The sequence below is a fragment of the Diadema antillarum genome, unplaced genomic scaffold (genome assembly GCF_040938485.1).
Source record: "Diadema antillarum isolate AM-2024a unplaced genomic scaffold, OU_Dant_1.0 seq00000998_RagTag, whole genome shotgun sequence".
NCBI classification, from domain to species: Eukaryota; Metazoa; Echinodermata; class Echinoidea; order Diadematoida; family Diadematidae; genus Diadema; species Diadema antillarum.
Window position 1 is genome coordinate 633,762 of NW_027271836.1, and position 22,118 is coordinate 655,879.

Genomic DNA, 22,118 nt, shown 5'->3' on the forward strand with positions numbered 1-22,118 from the left:
CTTCCCTCTTCTATTGTTAAAAGAAATTAGGAAAATCTACTAATCCATATAATTTTCAATATTCACATAAGATACATGCATGATGATCTCAAATATTATTTGCGACGAAGTGAATTGTTTCTTGATACTTCATATTAAAGAGCTGATATTGATAAATCTCATTTTGACGATACAACGAAAATAAAAAGAACTTGACATTAACAACTATAGAACAGGTGAAGAATGTGAAAATACCATGAGAAAAAGGAAAATTATTGCGGATGTACCGGCTGTTATAGTTGAGTGTAAAGAGAGATAGGCCCTAACAACGTGAGAAGGGAACGGGGGAGGGAGTGTATGTGCATGTATGTGTGTCAGGGAGAAAGAGAGGGAGAGAGAGGAAGAGAGAGAAAGAGAGAGAAAAAAAACAGTCTTGTGTGAGGCATGGGAGAGCGGGAGTGTTTGGTGTTGTTGGGTGTGTGTGTAACATGTTATTTGATAAAGATATGGAGAAATAACTAAAATTTAATATAAATGCTTCTGTGATTGCATGTTCTTCATTAAAAGACAACTATAATAAAATATTACTATAACTTATCATTTTGATGAACGATAGACATCTGTAGGTATCACGTGACAACAAACCAGGAAGAAGAGAGAGAGAGGGAGAGGGAGAGAGAGAGATCTGAGAGGGGGGGGGGAATAAAAAAGGAAGACACTGGCGTCATGTCACGTGACCTGAAGACTGCGTATTTTCAGCAAGTGTTCGTGGCAGAACAATCAGTGTACGGCTGTCATTAATATTTCAGTGTTTCCTGCTTAATTGTTCCTCAAGGGCTCTACTGCTGAGGTACATCTAAGAGACACTTTCCTGCTCGTTGCCTTGATTCTGTGGTCACAGTATTTGTCAAGGTGACAGTACCTACGACTACCCTTCTTCTTCTTCTTCTTCTTCTTCTTCTTCTTCTTCTTCTTCTTCTTCTTCTCCTTCTTCTTCTTCTTCTCCTCCTCCTCCTCCTTTTCTTCTAGTAGTTCTTCCTCCTTCAGGTTTAAAGGTTATTACAGGAGTGATTCGTGCTATGCATGCTTGTGCCTACATGAATGTTTTATTGAATAAACTCACCAGCTACTATACCAAACACAAAATGGATGTCTCGCTGTGATATATTACAAGGCTGATATGATTGATTATGAAATAACAAACTGATAGCTCACTATCTTTTCATCGACCAGGAAAACACTGTGTAGGCCTACAGTGAATGATGGAAATAAATTTAGAATGCTAACTGCACATAGTTTGCTAATCATACCTTATAGTCATGACAGTCCATCGTTTACGTGTTTTGTTTTGTTTTTCTTCCATTTCTTTAAAAGTGCATACAATGATAGATGAACTACGCAAAGAAAGCTTCTTCTCGTAGTCTTCTTTTACAGCTGCTATTTCGATACTTTCGTCGGAGATCTGCCGATCGTTACTGTCCTTATTTGTCACTTGATTTACCATGTATTTCATTATTTGTTTGCTTATTTCGTTTTTCCTCACGTAAACTGAACGAATAAGTGTCCATACAGGCGAATTTTCATCTGAAAGTTTTGTCTTAAAATGTCATCTTTAATGATGATTTAGTGTCTTCATAACGTTAAAACGCTCGAACTTAACAATGTGACGAGAATTTAACAATGTGACGAGATTTCAAAATGTATTTACACAGCGTTACAATGTGTTCTGTCCATGCAGCAGAACAACATTGCTATGACTTGAATGATATCCTGGAGAACAATGATAGACGAACTACGCATTGACTTTAAACTTGGAATTCAGGAGGTCGCAGTCCAAACAGTCAGTCTGGCAAACTGTTCAACCAAAATTTTGTTGAATGTCCATAAAGACCTTTCCCTAAGAGGCTTGTGATATACCATTGTTTGACGTCAGAAAAAGGGGGTGTGCAAAAAGTCATCAATTCATGCATTCAAATTAATGATTTTTACGTCAAGTTCTCCATATTGCAAGGGATTGACAATTTCACGTCGATTAAGGACAAGATGTCAATATCGGTTGCAATAAACGTCATTCCTATGTTGGCTGAGCAACTAGGTATGAAAGTTTTAACAGAATTTAGTACTCGAAAGGTTTCTTTTGACAGACACAAGGTTATATCGTCCATGTTCGTTTCGTTTCACCTTGCTAGGGTGGATTGTGATGGCCAAGGGGAATTGAAAGGATGTCATTATAGCATGAAATGGCATAGAGCTCTGTGCTGGAAGTCACGGAGTGAATGGCTAATTTAGTTGAAACTGACAGCAAGGGCAGGTATGTACGAAATGAAAACAAAAATGAACTTCTCATCAATAGAAACACAATGAAGCAGCTCACATTTCAGATATCCTCGATGGTTGCAGACATATTGGTGAACGTACACAAAAGGCAGTTATACGTCTCGGGGGCGGATCAAGGAATTCCGTAAAGGGGGGAGGGGCACAAACAACATTATATATATATATATATATATATATATATATATATATATATATATATATATATATATATTTACTACTGAACCGAGTATCATCTATATTATCAGTTTATTTATTTTGTTTTAACAACCAATGAAAGAGCGGCTCAAGCTCAATGCCCCCCCCCCCCCGGATCCGCCACTGCGTCTGGAGCTGTTAACTTGCAGCTACCGATTAATACACACGTGAGGCGGCTATGATTGTCTGTTTGAGAACATCATGACTATTGTAGGCCTATTATGTCCTTGAGCGAGGTTAACCCAACAAAATGCATTCGGTTGATTCATTAATAATAGCAGAGCTTCCCCAGGACGCCATTGTTTGTACGGCCTTTCAGTGGATCCACCAAACTTATCATCCTATTTAGAATAGTAGCTTTATTATGGCAAAGAGTGATGATTAGAATTATTATTCAGAGTCGCTATTGTCAGGAGCCAAGTTCACATCCTGCCACTGCCTTAATTAATATAAAAGATAAACCAGGGTTGAATCTTTTAACTAAACGACCTTTCTGCGCTCTGCCGTGCAAGCCATGCATATTGCAGTGGGCCTATCTGGTAATGAGCGTAGTGTCCGCACACAATCTAAGCCCTTCTATGTCACACTTTGCCGGATAGGCCCACCGTACAAAAACCGGGCGATATTTTGCTCATCCGTTGTTCAAAATCGTCATTCAAATGGACAAAGTGTAAAGTTTCCGTTGTAGAGGAGGATCGGAAGACAAACGTCCATCCAAAGGATAAAAAGGACATGAAACGCATTTTAACGGATATCAACGGATGCCAAATATTGACCTTCGGTTCCCATGCGTTTGCCTTATCCGGCAATGTGTGACAGGGGCTTTATGAACGAGATGGAAACGTTTCCCTGACTGATGAAAGGGAAAAGAAAGCTATACACTGTATTTTTCCTTATTATCTACCTCTGTTTTCATCACAAGGGAAACAATTTCGTCATCCTTCAGGTTATGAATTTTCAGTCTTGGTATTGCCTTCGCCGAATACGAAGAGTATGGCAATGTGTGACGCCACAGGACGAACGAAAGGAAATTTGAAATAATTCGGTGTAAAATGTATCTCGTTTTTCTAGCATGATTACAGAGGTTGTGGCTAACCTCATTCTGAAGGTATAAAGTAGGGGGACTAATTTCACCTTCAACATGTCAATTTGAAGTACAGTAATGTGTATATTTTTAGAAAAGATGAAACTTGTGTATGCTCTTATACCAAGTATAGGATTTGTTAAGATGAGGTTTCAGCCTTTTAACTTTATGCAAGATACGTAGAAACCACTTTATGAAATCTTAAAAAACATGCAATAACAAGAATTTAAAGTCCATTCGATGAAAATCAGTTTTGAAATGGCCGAGACATCTATAAAAACAAAGTAAAACAAAGCAATTCTAATAAAAGGTGGGACCCGCCTTTTATCAAATTTGCTCTGTTTTGGATATCCAAGCCATTTCATAACCAGTCTTCAACAAATAAATGTTCAATTCTTCTTGGAATTACATGCTCTTTCATATTTTGTGACAGGTTTCCCATTATCTCACCAAAATGTGAGAAACCTGTCGTTAGGTCTCAACTAAAACTATACAATCCCAGTGGCGGATCCAGAGGGGGGCGCAACCGGCGCACGCCCCCCCCCCTTTATTTTTCGTTAAAAACAAAAGAAATAAAAAGAAAAAAATGAAATGAAACCCGGAAGTGGCACCAGAAATAATAGTCACGCCCCCCCCCCCCCTTTACAGAATTCCTGGATCCGCCCCTGCAATCCCTTTAAACTTTATCCTCCTGGAGCATTTAGAATCATTGTAATCTTTTTATCCTGCAAGGGCGACACCAAAACTTACATAGTTTATGTACTTTTGAACAGATTGTGTACGTTTCCTCAAATCGCACTGCATGTACCATGTTCATACATACATCTCTGCGTTTATTTAATCCACATTACTACGGGTATACATAGCTACTGTATTATACTCCGAGTAACTTATGCTTGATTATACAGTGCACTCCTGTTATAATGAACACGGATATAACGAGATTCCGGTTACAACTAAAATAAAAATCCAGGTCGCAAAATTATCAGCTCTATGTTTTTGTATTGTTTATTTGTTCGGTAATAACGAAATTTCGATATAACGAAAGAAACCTGCTTGTCCCGAGAGGACTTCGTTATAACGGGAGTCCACTGTACGTATTTGGCTTTTCTCTCTCTCTCTCTCTCTCTCTCTCTCTCTCTCTTTCTCTCTGTGTCTCTCTCTGTGTCTCTCTCAATAATCAAAATAATGATCTACCCCTGATTTGTAACAAATGCGAGTGGCATTGCAAACCAAACGATAAGTTGTTATCTTTCAAATCTTGTGCCTTTCTCTCATCACGCAGGCCTTACATCTAAACGAAACGAACTCGGCCCTGTTTCATAAAGCTGTTCGTAAAGTTACGAACAACTTACGAGCGACTGGTGATCAGTTCTGAAGTGCTATACTTATCAGAATTTCAATAATTCAGCACAAGAACTTATCACCAGTCGCTCGTAAGTCGTTCGTAACTTTACGTACAGCTTTATGAAACACCCCCAAGTGTGCTACAATGTAAAATGTGGGAACATTAAACACTATTGCAGCAATCATACATGTTTAAGTATATTGGAGGAAGGTCGGAGGCCCATATCTCACACACATGCAAGGAGAAGGGGTATTACTAAATACAATGTACAATGATCTGCTGGGTGTGGGCATAGAGATTTATTTCTTGATATCATCTACACAGCCACTTTAAGTTCTCTTTACATCATTACATTTTTGCAATCCAGATGTTTTACATTAACTGTTCTCATGACGTCAGGCAAACACCACAAAGTTATATGCACAATTGTTGTCATGGCAACCAGTGGAATTCACATAATTTGTACATATCAATAGAAACGAATACGACAGATGTCAATATGTTTGACATTCAACTAAGGCACAACACAATAGACAAAAGAGTGCAATAAATAACAAAATCCTGGATTGATAGAAAAAATCAGGCAATGAGTAAAGTCAGAATGATTTGGAAGATTGCAAGTAAAGGCAAAGAAACCTGACAACGAGAAAATAGGTGGACCTATTAATACTTCAACCACCCATTCACTGCATGCACAAGTAATAGTCATACTTTCTGTCAGTTCTCAAACATTCGGAAAAAGACAATTGCACATAACTACAACTAAACAAAAACAACAAAAAATCAGTCATCTTGCCAAAAAATGAAAAAAAAAATGTTCAGCTTGATTCTACATCACTTCTTTATAAGATACGGAATTCAGTGGTTTCAGAACAATCATGAGGCCAACAAGGTGTAAATCTGTTTCTCACATACATTGCTTAACATAATTTGGAAATGGTAACCTGGGATAGAGATATCCACAGGTTAGGATTGTAAATGTGTCTTTGGATGAAAGGGTTTGTGAAAAATACTCACTTTGCTAGATTTGTGCCTTATGAGCATCACTATAGGGCCTACACACATCTATTGTCAGTCAGCAAGCTTGTTAAATGTGTCTTTGGATGAAAGGGTTTGTGAAAAATACTAACTTTGCTAGATTTGTGCCTTATGAGCATCTCTATACACACATCTACTGTCAGTCAGCATGCTTGTGTTGCAGTCTTGTGTTTAGAAGTGATGGGATACACCACACTTCAGGACATGGAAATCTCTGAGATTTAAGTTAATACAGGTTGGATAGCTACACATCAGCTGTCTGCTGCCCTCTATAGACAGTATGGTATCACTTCAACTTGGCATGGAATCCCAGACGAGACAAGAAGGTAAAGATAGGCCACGCCCATCACTCGGCCACACCCATCACTAGGCCACGCCCACTCATGACTCTACACAATCTACACAAACTGTGCGTTCACTCAAAGAGGTTATTTGTGAGTAGATATGAGCGTGCTCACTAGTAATAATCCTGTAGAATCATACTGTAGGTGTGCAGGAAGAGGACCACCATTAATGGGAGCGGCACAAGGAGATGGCGTTCTTTGCTAACATCTTAGCAGCCAATGACTGTATACAACATAATAGCAATACCACCTATATGATTGTTTCTGTGAATGCACCAAACCACTTGGAAGTTAAGCGAAGTCTGCCATTACAAATCAGGGCATGCTATAAACGTCTCCTCTTAATCTTACAGTTCACTTACTAGTAAGGCGCCCTCTATAGGCAGGGTGAATGTAACCTTCTGTCTCACTGCTCAGTTTCTCAATACAGCAAGAAATAGAGAAATTCCTACACACTGCAGCTATCACACAACAGAGTGAATGCCCTTCACAATGTCCACATTCTTCACAAGGCATATCAACAACAAAACTTACACAATCAAAATAAAATGTCTCATCATATCAACATTTCAACAAAACAGCGTGGCAACTATTGCTATTATAACTCAAATACTACAATAACTGCTTGGCTCATGTTTGCATCAACACAGTATGAACAACATATGTAAATGAACTTCATAGAAACTAATCACATTGAGGAGGATTTTGAAAATAAATATATAAACTCTTTCTATCATAACATTCAAGTCTAGGACTGCAGATTGCTGAACACACTTGTTTGACAAAGCAATTTATACACACATTAAATCAAGATTTATCAGGTTTGGACATAAACGTCTTATGTATGGTATCCATTTTATGATATGATTATACTACAATTGTACATACTTCAGTGCGTAAATCTGACAATATTTCACTTTACCATATATTAATATTTCGTTCATATAATGAATAGCTATCACTGCCTTGTAAGATGTACATTATAAATCACTTCTAATAGATACAATGTACTTCTGCTCATAAACATATCATCAATTTTCCTATATTTAAAATTACAACACTCTGGAACTGTAACGATCTTACACCTTTGTCGCATCCATATCCCGCATTCCCCTCCCAATGAAATAAAGAAAAAAGGATACAATATCAGATCTTTGTCTATATGTTGAAAAGCTGGGCATCCATCATGATTTCCTTAGTATCATTTCATAACCAAAGGATACTTACCATTGTTTTGATATATCTGTATCTGTATAATTTACTATTTCCATCTTCAAATGATTATAAACGTGTATCCATAATACCAACACAAAAGGATAAATATCTAATATTGGAAATGATTAAAGTGGTACAGCTCCCATCATGACCGTCCACTGCAAGACATGGCTTTTCTTCATAAGCTTTGTAGGCAAATTGTACTCGACAGCATAATCCTACTTTGTGTGACTGTAGTTTGTTATCACGCGACTAATGCACAATATGAAGCTTTGTTAATGCTTGTACCCATATCAATTTACATGGTGCAAGATAATGAGATGATTGTAGCATTTACATTTTAAACAAAATCATTTTCCAATCAGTGTCTTTGAAGACTATACAATATAATATTGCTTCTTTCAAGAGAAACTTTGCAAACTGTATACACAGCTGTCACTGCTAAAGAAAGACATGGTAAATCATTGTGTAAACTGTCACTCTTCCATTCTCTGTTTCTTGAAAATATCTTCTTTCCTTATTTCTCTTCCTTAGAATTGATATGATTCCATTTTTTCAGACTGCCCTCACAAATCAACCAAACAGTGAATACAATAGACATAGGATGTAAATTGATCCTCCTACATGACTCTGCATGACTCATGATCTATCGGGTTCACCTTATATTGATAAGATACATGTCAATGGTCACTTATATTTCAGCTGAATATAAGCTGGTATAATCCTTGCAGTTTGGTTGCTAGGAGACCCAGAGGGGATTTCCATGTGATAAGAAGTTAGAAGAGACAGTGGACAGACACACAAGCTGATACATATTATCTCCGCACAGAATATTGCTGGAATAAACTAGACTTATTATCCAGTAGTTTGAATTTAATAATCTGTATAGATGAGATGATGTCTGTTGCCATGGTGACGAGAGAATTCATCCCTAGAAGTAGGTCAACTGTGCCAGAGGTCACGTCCTGTCAATGTCTCCGTTTCTCTTCCACACACTGACAGTTCTGTCACTGTAGACAAACAAACACACAAACAGGAATTGGCTTATTAAATCATCCTGTAGTCCAAGTATACTCAGGCAGGCGTCTATTGGGAATGCATGCTATAGCAAAATCAGATTTTCCTCAATTGATTAGTGAGAATAGAATGAGGATGTCCATGCTTTGAGCACCTTCAACTTGAACATATTAAAGTGATCCACTCACATTTTCAACTACGACAAATGACTGTCCCTGGTACATACACCAATTTACTAAATAAAAATGTGTGAGCTTGCTCTACAACAAAAATAATAGAAGCAGATACCCATTTTATCTAATTTACTATCTATTGTGGTTATGTTTAACATGGTATATGTATGGAAGTGCTACCTTGGATGATAAAAATAACTACTGCAAAACTCCCCAAAAATGAAACAAAGAAACTAAATAAAAATACAATAGGATACATTTGAATGCCCAAGGATTATACTATACTAGTTTCTTACATGAAATGAGGGTTCATCAAGACAAGATATTTATAGTTTGTCAGCTATCACGATATGTAATATCAAACAAAAACAGCAAAAGAGATGCTTATTTTATTCACACTGAATTCACTATAATGATGTAATATCTATCTTGCTGATTTTTGTGTCTGTTTCAAGGATGTGCTGGCAACACTACAGCTACTAAATCATCTAGGCTTGTAAAAAACATCTGATTTCTACACCTTGCAAGATTTTCTAATAAAGATAGAGTATCTACAAAAATTACATGTAAAAAAAAAAAGGGAAGAAGAAAATATCTCATGCCTGTAATATGTTCACGGTAAGATATGACATTATATCTCAACCCAGGAGTGTGAAAAAGTATGCGAATAATGTTGATTTACACTTGATCAAGGGTTACAATGTTAAAGCACTAACCCACTAGGTACCAAGTCATGCATAGGAGCTGAGAGCTGACCCATAGAGGGCGCCATTTATCTAGTGACGACCTAGAGAGAGTGATGTCTAGATGCATACTTGCGCCATAACTTGACACAATTGCTGTTTGTTCCCAGAACCAGTGAGAAGACACAAGGCCAGCGGGTTGATCCATACACCAGGGTGGGGCGGGTAGAGAGAGGCAAGCAGGGCGGGGCGGGGCGGGGTGCAATGAGGAGCAGGGTGACAGGTGGTAGGCATGAAGCATCAAAGTGAAGGCAGAAAACCAAAATATGCAGCAGGGAGGCAGACATAGACAATACCATCATTACCAGTGGGGTGGGGAGAGGGGATTAAATGGGAAGGTCAGATTATACATGTGGGGTGGGGGAAGAAGATAGAAAGGGATATTGGATTAATTTATGGGGTGGGGTGAGGGGATTAGACAGGATATAGGATTACATAGGTGGGGTGAAGAAAGGGGATAAGAAAGGGTGAGCAGATATCAAGGATGGGGTGAGGAGAGGGGATTACCAAGGGAGATCAGATTATACAGGTAAGGTGGGAAAGGTGTTAGACAAGGGTATTTGATTAGATATTTTGGGTGAGAAGATTAGGCAGGATAAGTAGATTACATTAGTCAAATGGAAAGAGGGGATTAGAAAGAGAGAGATAAGATTATACATGTGGGGTGGGGAGAGGGGATCAGACAAAGAGATTAGATTAAATATGTAGGTAGGGTGGGGAGAGGGGATTAGACAGGCAGATCAGATTACACAGGATTTATCGGTTACACATTTTCAGCAAGGACATGGACAGGATAGTTAGTGTGGACAAACATTTTTTTTTTTTAGGTATCAGCAAGTCCCAAGTTCATGCCATTAACAATTTTGAAGCTCAGTTTGATGCAGATGGAGTGATAGGTAAGTGATCGCTTAAGGCAATTATGAATTTATAGAAATATACATTGGACAATCACAATATGGAAATGAGATGCAAATATTTAAGTGATTGATATGAAATAAAAAGACATGCAAAAGATGATAAAGTGGTTTGATTACAAGATTTGGAAATCAAATTGACAGCAAGGAAGCAGGATGGAATTTAAGTGAAATGCACAACCACAAAGAGAGAAAGAAGATGGCAATAGGTAGGCAGAGGTATAACCAAGATCAAAGAAGAATGTGACATAAAGAACCATGGAACATGTTGTAATTATTCAGAAAAAAAAAAGTGAAATGGATATGAAATGTATATTTCTTGCAACAAAGTGGAGAGATGATGTAATAGAAATTGGTGTCAGATTTATGAATAAGGAGAAAGAAATCATGTCAATAATGTCATGTTTTGGGTGAATGGAAGATAAAGAACAGGAGAATTATCATTCCAGCATGCATAATCATACAGCCATGTGATTGCAATTCACAAGAAAGTGCATTATAATAAAAATATAATAATAATAGGAAAGGGACATTTGGAAAATTTGGGAGAAAATCAAAAGGCATTGAACGGTTGCTTTTTACACATTGATCAAAACATTATTTTGCGGCATGATATTTCCATTTTTCATCAAGATTTGCACAAGAAGCAGCAGGAGAAAGGGAAAAAGCCAAGAAAGTACAATGAGCTCAGGACAAGATTTTAGTAAACTACACATTGCATACTCGTACATACATCATAACAAAGTACAATAAGCTCATGACAAGGTTTTAACTACACATTACATACATAGATCATAACAAATGATACAAGGATTACAAAACAGTATAAATGCTAAAATTGACGTTCATCAATCAGACATTGTTCATATTTCACTGCGCAGCCCTTGAACAAGGTTTTTTTTCAACAAATCTTAATGTATGGCTGGCTTTGTACTATCCCCCCACTACAGCTTGCTGAGACACATTGTACATGGAACAACTAATTTTAGAATGTAACATTATATAGACAATGACTAACAGAGCGGGGAACGTAGAGGATATTCTGTCCAAAGATTCTAAAATGCTATAAGTAAGTTAGACAGAATCTAGTACATATTCCTTGCACCCATGTACATCCTAAATCACTTGGTTTCTAAAATATTTCAATATGAATGTTTCCTACACATATTGAAAATAGTCATCATTCGTTACAATGATTTAAGTAACAGACACTGTATATTGTATCTATCCCCTCCCTGGATGACACAATCGTGACACTCTTCTCATCTTTATATGAAGTATCTGTTATCCAAAGTAAAGTCTTCAGCGTTACACAGCTCTCCAAGAGGACCCTACTATTTATTACCCTAGCATTACCAACCACCCCTTTATACATCTGGGTTAAGAGGGACATACAATAGTAGCGGGTAATAATATCTTGTCCAAGTACATAAGTACTTGATAGGACTTGAACTAGGGATCTCCAATTGAAAAGCCAAGGGTCCTATCCATTATGCCACAGTGCCGCCCTCCCCAAACGCATTACCCCGAGTTAGAGTGAACTGAAAATGTGTCTTACAGGAAAATCTGTCTGTCTCCGACAGGTTAAAGGGATAGTACAGTATTGGTTGGGATGAGAATTGGGCTTTTAACTTTTTGTGAGATACCAAGAAAACTCTTATGATAAACTACAGAACATACCATTTTATGAGGAATTCAAAGTTTATTTGATGAAAATCAGATTTGGAACAACAGAAACATCCAAAAACAAAGTAAAACAAAGTGATCGTAATAAAGTGTGGGTCCTACACTTTCCTAGAATCCTCTTTTTTGGATATCTCAGCCATTTCGAAACCAATTTTCATCAAATAAACGTTGAATTCCTCGTAGAATTACATGTTCTTTCTTATTTCATAAGATTTTTTTCATTATCTCACCAAAAAAATGTTAGAAACCTGAAATCAGATCTTAACCAAAACTGTACAGTCCCTTTAAGGATGCTCTTTTTTCAAATAGCCTCCTCACCAGCTAAATGAGATTAAAAGCCTCAGGGAGCTAACACAAGACACTGGACACTGACACAGTAGCAAATGAAAAGGTCAATCAAGGTTACCATTTTTTTTTTCAATACAGAACTGAGAACTCCATGAAACCAAACCACAAGGAGTATTAAGAAAAATAACCGCAAGACATGGGAAAAGGCTGGACAGTTTGCAACAAGACGCTAAGCTCAGTGATTTGATTAGGGACATTTCGCAACAAGACAATTAGCACAGTATTTTGATTAGGGACATTTTGCAACAAGACAATTAGCACAGTATTTTGATTAGGGACATTTTGCACTCAGCATGGAAACTTGATTAGAGTCACAGTAAAGTAAAACAATTACAAAACAAATCCACATCCATAGGCAGCCAACATGCAGGTTTGAGCAAACCAAGCATCACTGAGACCAAAGTTTGTAGAGATGAGGAAACTAACCTGGATGCAGTGAAGACATTGGTAGAGTTGGTTGCTATGGAGTTAATGGGACTAGTGTGAGCTTTCATCTCTCCTACCAGACTACAGTCATCTACATTCCATAGTTTGAGATAGCCCCCTCTACAGCCACTCAAGAGACAGTTGTTACTTGGTAGGAAGTCTAGAGCACACACCCAGTCCTTGTGTGCGTTGGTAATGGGCTGCAGAGGTTAAGAGGTACATAAAGTCTTCTGGGTTAGGACTTCACAGAAGTATACATAAGTAATTGCAAACACTACACAAAGTGAGACAATGCCATCCCGTTATGGAAATCAATAAAATTCTCATTACAACGAAGCATAAATTCAGGTACTAAAATGATCATATATGTGACCCTGCACCTCAAAACAAACAAAAAGTCGCCAGACATGAATTTTTATTGAAGACCATATTCTGAAAGAGCAGACCTTAAGCTTTAAAATGATGTATAACTCAAATCAAATGGACTCTCCTAACCTATCTAAATATTGGAAAGAAAGCACAAACTCAGGAAAAGTGTGAACTGAGAAAAGAGGCTCCGAAGTACAGTGTCTATTCAAGCGCTTAATCTTTACCAAACCGTGCTGGCTATGTGATGAATGGGACAAAAAACAGGAAGTAAATCACCAGAGTAACAACAATGAAGGGATTATCAGATTAAACTGAAATTAAGCATGCCTCAGTAACACATTCTGTCCATAATCAATGCCAACTTCCAAAGCAGTAGCACTATCCTTTCAAAAGTTATTAGAGTTGAAAGTGAAGAGTGTGGACAAGGTTTTTCAGAAATGAAAAAGGTATTCTAAAGACACACCTAATCACACTATTCTACCAAAAATGTTCGAGATAAACTGCTAAAAAAACACACTTTCCTGCCCGTTTTACGGTCCCAAATTTTAGCATAATGTAAAGGAAGATCCGCTCTTTAAGAAAATATGAAAAAGTCAAGTTCGGCTAGGTTGACCCATTTCACTTATTTCAGTCCTCACGCAAAATCAGTGTGTGCGACTTTATGTACACGTTTTGAGGTGCACGGTCACATATATCTCTCTACATACTTTAATGTCCAGCTACAAGTAAATATCAATATAAACAAAAAACAAACAAAAACAAAAACTGCAAGTTGTGAGGACTTCAATATAACAAACACAGCAAAAATAATGAAATTTTCATTACAACAAAGCTAAACTTAAGGTACCTAAACAAGCTTGTATATTTCTCTACATACTATACCATTCGTCTACTGCAAAATATCAAAATAAAGAAAAAAAGAAAAGAAAGAAACTGCACGACCTGAGGATTTCATTAGTATGGGAGTCAGCTGTACAAGTGGCAGGAAGGCAAGAGACTCCCTGTTACTTCCTGGTATTGAAGTAAAACTTATAAAAGTTACTCATCACAATAATCTAAACCTACAAAAGCCATAACATTGTAATTCATATGTGAAGACATTGTACTTCTGTTGTTTCACACTGTATTTAACTTGTGATTCTACACCTTTGCCCATATAATAGTTTCCAAATAAATGTTTTAACCCTTTTGAGGACGGGCTGATTCTGCTACAACACGCATTTCTCATAGACCCCTGCCTGAGTATACTCGGGACTCGTCCTCAACGGGTTATAAGGCAGCTAGTTAAAAATGGAACCTCATCGTCGAGCAAGTCTTGGTCTACCTTAGTGAGCTGTTTCTGTTCCAGGTCCCACTTCTTGATACAAGCATCCCTTGACCCACTAAAGAGTGAGTTGCCTTGAATAGCCATGGACTGAATGCCATCATAGTGTGGTGGGTCAAAGTTGAAAGCTGTGGTGAGACACCCTGATGCACCAGGCTCCACCTCAAACATCTGGAGACAAACAGAGACTGGTTGTTATTACACTTCATACAAGATACGTCAAATCATGCAACTGATTGACAAATTGCCAAACTTGATGGCTGAATCGATAATTAGTACAAATATGCAGTACACACCCCTTTAAGGGTAATAACTATTTCTGGTTATTTTGCAGAAGCTAGGCAGAATAGTGGATATAATGTCTGTCTAGCAATCAGGAGGCCTTGGATTCTAATCCCATCAGATTGAACATGCCCACAATTTTTATATTATACAGAGACTCCAACTCTCCCGTTTTCGACGGGAGATCTCCCGCCGAAAACCCATTTTTGCAAAATCTCCCGTTCTCCCGCTTGAGATTTAATTTCTCCCGCCCTGGCTCTGTGTCTCCCGGTGGAAAGAATTTTTCACTTATTGCTATCGTATGTTGAAAAAAATAAGCCTTAGATAGCACCAGAGAGCATCTTGAACCCTAGGAACTTCGCACACATCAACTTGGAGTCTCCCGTTTGCTAGGGGTTTCGGGCGGGAGAATCTCCAGATCAGAAGGTGCTTGGGGTTGGAGTCTCTGATTATATAATTGTTGATCATTCACACTCATGAAGGGCAATTTTTTGACTGACTGCAATGAAGACAAGTTTGTGCAAGAGTCATTAATCCTTGTAGAAAGTGAAATCTTGATTCACACACTGACAGTGTTAGACTTGTTAGACTGAAGTCTATTTTATAGTGTCAAACAGAGAGTGGAATCCAGTCTCAAGCTTGTATCAGAGAGCTGCTCATGAATTCAGAAGAATGCAGACTGCTTGCTGATCGAGTCATCCAGGCTATCACTAATATCTCACATGGTACTCAAAATCAAGTCTACAGAAGAAGTCTCCTTTTTTTCATAGAGAAGCCTGCCATGTAAAATAATCACCTTCACATAGTGGTCTTTAGATCCAGCAAAGACCTGATCCAAGCCATTGGTAGTCTTGACTTCCAGACACATCACTGCAGCTGATGGCCCGCCAAATAGTTTACACATTGACTGAAAGCTGAAATCAAAGAATAATCAACATTCTTTTAAACTGTTGATGCTAGAAACAAAGGATGACCAATGTTTAGACTGTGTGTGAAAGCTGTCTACTTAATCACTGTAAGCCAAGATAAACCAAACATTCTGCTTCATTAGAGAGAAAAGACAAGCCTGCAACCAAACATCACCTTTTGAATCAGTAAAGAAATATACTCAAACTTTGACTGACATCTACAACCTTCTTAAACACTAGCACAAATCTCTGATGACAGAAGTATCTAATCTTTTATGTAAAGTAACCAGCAGCATCATAAAACAGCTGTACTGCATGGATTGGATTCACAAACTCCAAAGAATTTGTTCCTTAACCTGTAGAAGAGCTAAATCTAGTACTGAAATGGTGTTATTTAGAGTGAAACAAAGTGTTGGGTTAGGTTGACAAAATTCATGACATAGCTAATATTATACTATCATCTTACACTTAGGATGAAGTGACTGTTATTGAGTAGCAGTATTTAGGAAGACAACCAAACAATGCCATGTAATTGAGAACACTGGTGACCGAGTGTCAAATCTACCTCCACCTAACAGACAGACAAACCCACACTGACTTAAACTGACCCAACATATAGACACAATTACACTGATACAAAAGACAGATACATCCAAAGTGACCCAGTAGAGAAGACACACCCCCAATGAACCAATAGAGGAGACACACCCCTAGTGACCCACTAGAGAAGACACACCCCTAGTGACCCACCAGAGAAGACACACCCCTAGTGACCCACCAGAGAAGACACACCCCTAGTGACCCACCAGAGAAGACACACCCCTAGTGACCCACCTGCTAAGATCCCAGACTCTGACGATGTTACCAGCTGCTGAGTAGAGTCTTGTCCCAGCTTCATTGATTGCTATGTCATTGATCTGAGTCTCCCCCTGAGGTAAGGCCACGGTACGGGAAGCACTGCTACCTGCAGTCCTATCAAGCTGCATACCAGAGGAACTGTTGACCAATCAGAGAGAAGCATTCATAATTTATATGAACTGTTGACCAATCAGAGAGGAGCATTCATAATTTGTATGAACTGTTGACCAATCAGAGAGAAGCATTCATAATTTATACCAATTACTTTAAAAAGTATTCAATACCACAAGTTTTAAAGCGTGTATCTAGGCAATCACTTCCCGAAGGCAATTAACCCCCGGCTAAGTACTGGCTAGTGATAAGGTTAGAGTAAATATTAGGTTTTAAATAGGGTTAGGTTAATGGTTAGAACTTTGGGTTAGGATGAGGATTAGGGCCAGGGGAAGGGTCCGGGGTAATTGCCCAGAGGGTAATTGCCCTTGACCTTTAAAAGGATCAGTTGGATAGCAAGTTGGCAGCAACTTGTTATGAAAAGTCAATTTTGAGTCCCTGATAATAACATAAAGATTACACTTCCTTCACAATCAATTGATGATGATGATTACTTCTTTTCCTCCTCCTTCTTCTTCTTACTATTGAAAGGTTCTTCACAAGGTAAATAGATGGAAAGATGACAGCACAATCAGATAGCCATGCCAGGTTGGGAATCATTCCAGTACAAACCTAAAACAACCTGAGGAGAAAAATAGACTGGAGGAGTGTACTTGGCTTGATACCTACTGTACATGTCTGCCTTTTGATGTGATGAATGGTTTTCAGGAGTACACCGTACATTACTTGAATCTGATGAAATGTCACATCAGTGTACTTTGACAGTATAATATTCAGTGTTATTCTACACTTCTCGTTGAAAGTCTTGAGTGAAATGAAGCAGTGTAGTGTTATTACTCAAGAGTCTGGTGTATACACCTCAGAGAATGACAAAGTCTGGTGTATTTACCTCAGTGTTGTTACACACTTTGATGTATCCATGGTGTCCCAGACATATATGAATACTATTGATACACTGAACAAAATCTTAGTGTTCCAAGATACAAAGGGTATGAATGTAAGTATTATGAATAGTGCAGTGTTACTACACAAGCAGCGGGTGTATACTACACCGGGTGAGTGACAAAGTCTGGTGTACTTACCTCAATGTTGTGACACACTTTGATGTATCCCTGATGTCCCAGATACGGATGAAAGCTGTTGATACACTGAACACCAGCTGTAGCCTCTCACAGTACCTCACAACACAGACATTATTTGTGTGTCCAGAGAGGGTAGCCAACTCTTTGGCCGAGTCAAGTTTCCAAATCTTCACAGTCCGATCTAAAAACAATCAGAGAAAATGTTATTACTACAGCAGTTATTACGCCAAAAACTACACCTCAGCTACACCTGAGCATACTCAGACTGGGATACATGAGCATTTGACAGTATGAAAGTACAGAAGAGAGGCCTACCGGTACTAGACACCAACTCCTACAAAAAATTTGCCATTTTATGCAATTTTTTATGGCACTGTGTTTTTAACTGACTGAAGATTTCAAATGACTGATATGATTCAATGGATATGTGACTGAGAAAGGAAAGACCCACTGGTTTTAGAGAATTGCAAATTTCCCAGCTGATGGGAAAATTCATATGGTATAGGAGACCCAGCAAGATGTAGGAAGAAACCTTCAAATAACACAAAAAGGTGTCTTAAATCAGACGTATTGACCCGACAGGATATTATGGAATAGATACATTCGGGAAATGATCTGTCCAATCATACTGACTGGAAAATGGACCTTAAACCACGATGAAGACGATGACGATGAATGATGAAAACAGAGGTTAGGTTTTTTTACCTACAGGACACATTAAAGTTCTGTGGTCAAGAGTAGACTCTAGCCTATACCTCTGGATCCACTAAAGAGACCTTTAATTTGGTCTACACTGTATCCCATCTTTGGATCCAGTAAAGAGCCCTGTAGTCAGGACTAGACTATAGCCCATGTTTGAGTCCACTAAAGAATCTTTTACTCTGGACGAGACCTAAGCCTACCTTTGGATCCACTAGAGTCCTTATGTATGGACAAGATTCTAGCCCACCTCTGGATCTAATAAAGAGCCTCATGTTCTGGACTAGACCTAGCCTACCTTTGGATCCAGCAAAAAACCCTTTAATCTGGAATAGACTCTAGCCCACATCCGAGTCCATTGAAATAATCTTTTAGTCTGGACTACACTGTAGCCTACCTTTGGATCCACTGAAGAGTAATTCTTCTGTAGCCTGGACTGAGAGAACAGCTTTACTGTGACCCTCGGCAGTGAAGGAACACACCAGGGGGGCCCTGGGAGTGCTGGGTTTATTGATCACTGGAATGATGGAACCCCTGGTGTAAGTAAACACAGAGTATCATCATTACACCTTGTCTCACAAATGGCATTAGCAAACAAAGAGCATCAACACTACATACTGGCTTACAACTGGTGTCAGCAAACACTGAGCGTCACTATTACACCTTGCTGATAACTACTGTACATTGTAAGTAAACACAGAGTATCCACACTATACCTTGACTCACAAATGGTATTAGCAAACAAAGAGCATCAACACTACATCTTGCCTTACAACTGGCGTAAGCAAACACCAAGTGTCACCATTACATCTTGCTGATAACTACTGTACATTGTAAGTAACCACACAGTATCCACACTATACCTTGACTCACAAATAGCATTAGCAAACAGAGAGCACTAACGCTACATCTTGTCTTACAACTGGTGTCAGCAAACACCAAGTGTCACCATTACACCTTGCTGATAACTACTGTACATTAAAGTAAACACAAAGTATCCACACTATACCTTGTCTCACAAGCGGTGTACATAAAAACACAGAGTATCAAAATTACAACTTTATTTCACAACTGGTGTAAGAACAGAGTATCATCAGTACATCTCCACAACTTTGCACTTTCACTCTCACAGCTACAATCACTGCCCTTGAAATAAAAACGGACACATTTACATACAGCAAAATTCAATATTTGTCAAAAAAGGCACTAGATTTTCATTACATCCATGTAAAGCATCAAGATAGCAATGTGCTAAATTTCAATTCATATCACTTACGGTATTCACTTGGCTTTGAAAAATTAAAAAAAAAGAGAGGAAAAAAAATCTTTCTATTTGTATGTTTACACAAATAATCTTCTTGGCTCAAAATCTAGGAGTCCACTGCAATTTGTACAACAAATAGCTGCAGCTACGTGTAGTCTCTTTTCAGACTGGATGTAGACTGTATGCAAGGCTTCCAAACAAAAACTCAAACTAAGCTAAATTTACATGATGTTTTCAATATATGTTATCAAGTAGACTCACTTGTCTTTTTGAGTGGCTGGTGAGTTTGTCTGAGCCAGTCTGGAGAAGACATTGCCTGCCCTGGTGGGAGGGGGTGAGCTGGGTGGGGTGTGGTCCGGGGTGTGGTCACTGCAACAAAGTCACAAATAAGTGAACTACAGTAAAACATATCATTTTAGTCACAGCACAAGGGTTGTCATATTAACCTGCTGAAGACTAGTCTTCAGTATACTCAGGCAGGTGTCTATGGGAAACGTATGTCAAAACAAACCCAGCTCATCCTCAACGGGTTAAAGACCCAGTAGCATACATCGTAGAGAGAGAAGGTTGGCCCTGTAGAATTCATCTTTACTCGCTGCTCGCCGTATATATCAAAAGAACTCATCTGCAGGCCTGCACTCCTGCTCCGTAAAACAGAATTGCCGGTCACTGAATATATACAGGTGTGTATGCAGCCAAGATTATCATTCGTAATGTTGGACTGGACGTAAGATTCTTCAGCTACGTGTGTGCTGCATATAAAACTGCACATAATTCAAAAGGATTCCTGAATACATCTTGATGCAAACATTCACAATACACAGTCTCCCCCTCTTATCGAGTCTTGAAGGACTGTAAACTGTTGTGAACAGGGAATGCTATCTTTACAGATTTTCACAGGATTACATTGAGTACATAATCCCGTACCAAAAGGATGGAGCTGGTGTATAACAAAATGTTTTTAAGATAACTTACACCAGGCAATAAAAATCAGAAATTTGTGCCCACAGCCTCCTCATCCACAACTACGACATGGAGTCCGTGTCTTTTTCATTGGTGGAAATATAAACATGAATAAAAAAGCAAAAGCATTTGACAAGTAAATCACTATCCTCTACTTGAAAGATAGCTAATTTTGCTAAAGTTGAAAATGAATAAAGAGTTTTTAGAGATGTACTTACACTGATCCAGGGTTAGAGCTAGCTTGAAGCTTGTCAATATTCTTTCTTCTCAAAGCCGGTGAAAGACGCTCCGCTCTGACAACAGAAGGATCAGTAAACAAGTTTTCTCATTTTTCATGGCAATTTTTACCTACACAGTAACAGGCCTCTTGACAATTGCATGCAGTTACAGATCAGAATTATCATTTTTCCTAAACATGATATTTTTTTATAACTCTCTAACAAAGGCAAATAACAAGAAATTGAACTATCAATTTATCATAATCAAGCTACGAATTTCATTCCCATGAGTTTGCTTCCTTTTGTACAGCAACATGTTGTGATCGGATGAGGAAATGTTTCTATGTGGATTGACTCTTCATAATAGTCACAATGACTCAGGACAAGAATCACTAAATGCTGCTATCCTACCTGAGCTCTTTTTCGGAAAGGGATGTCAGGGTATACTTAAAGACGACTTGGAGATATGTGCTGCTGTATTAAGAAGAAGAAGATTAATGTAGATTGACTCTGCACAAAAGTCACACTGACTCTTAATGTCATGTTACTATCCGACCCAAGTTTCTTTCAGATGGGCTTGTTAAGATATTTTAAGATGACTTGGAGATATGTCAAACTGTACTTTACTTGTGTGGATTGACTCTTCAAAATAGTTACAGTGACTCTTATAACATGCTACTATCCTATCAAAGTTCCTTTCAGATTGGGTTGTCAAGCGATTTTAAGATGATTATGGGATAACTGTATGTGCTGCTGTACATATGTGGATTGACTCTTCAAAATAGTCACACTGACTCTTTACCACACGCTACTATCTTACCTGAGTTCCTTTCTGATAGGGATGTCATAAGATTTTAAATGACTACGGGATACATTTATGTGCTACTGTACTTAGGTGGATTGGCTCTTCACAATAGTCACACTGACTCTTTACTATCTTACCTGAGTTCCTTCCTGATAGGAATGTGACTCTGAGGGTGGATGTGAGGAAGGTCAATGGAGGCTGTGTCTGTAGAGGACGATGTCTCATCAGACTCAGCCACCATCCCCATCCCAGGATCAGGAGTGAACTCCATTGGTCCCTTGGTCCCTAGTAACTCCTCCTGGGTGGCTGTCCTCCTACGTGCCTGGTGGTGGACAAGGTTCAGAAAATACAACTTGTACATTGGTATTCTTTACTCTGGGTTATGTTT

General features: G+C 38.4%; 1 protein-coding gene across 1 annotated transcript in view; it reads right to left on the reverse strand.

Annotated features, from left to right (window-relative positions):
• Positions 1-22,118, reverse strand: part of LOC139742356 (kinesin-like protein KIF21A) — an 82,438-nt gene that overhangs the window by 7,093 nt on the left and 53,227 nt on the right. Inside the window, exons 24-32 of the mRNA XM_071652935.1 lie at positions 21,868-22,052; positions 20,926-21,000; positions 20,006-20,113; positions 18,878-19,014; positions 17,782-17,962; positions 16,565-16,726; positions 15,619-15,736; positions 14,541-14,711; positions 12,848-13,047 (exon numbers count right to left, since the gene is read on the reverse strand). Of these exons, the coding sequence (XP_071509036.1) occupies positions 12,848-13,047; positions 14,541-14,711; positions 15,619-15,736; positions 16,565-16,726; positions 17,782-17,962; positions 18,878-19,014; positions 20,006-20,113; positions 20,926-21,000; positions 21,868-22,052 (1,337 nt within the window). The remainder of the gene's footprint in view (positions 1-12,847; positions 13,048-14,540; positions 14,712-15,618; positions 15,737-16,564; positions 16,727-17,781; positions 17,963-18,877; positions 19,015-20,005; positions 20,114-20,925; positions 21,001-21,867; positions 22,053-22,118) is intronic.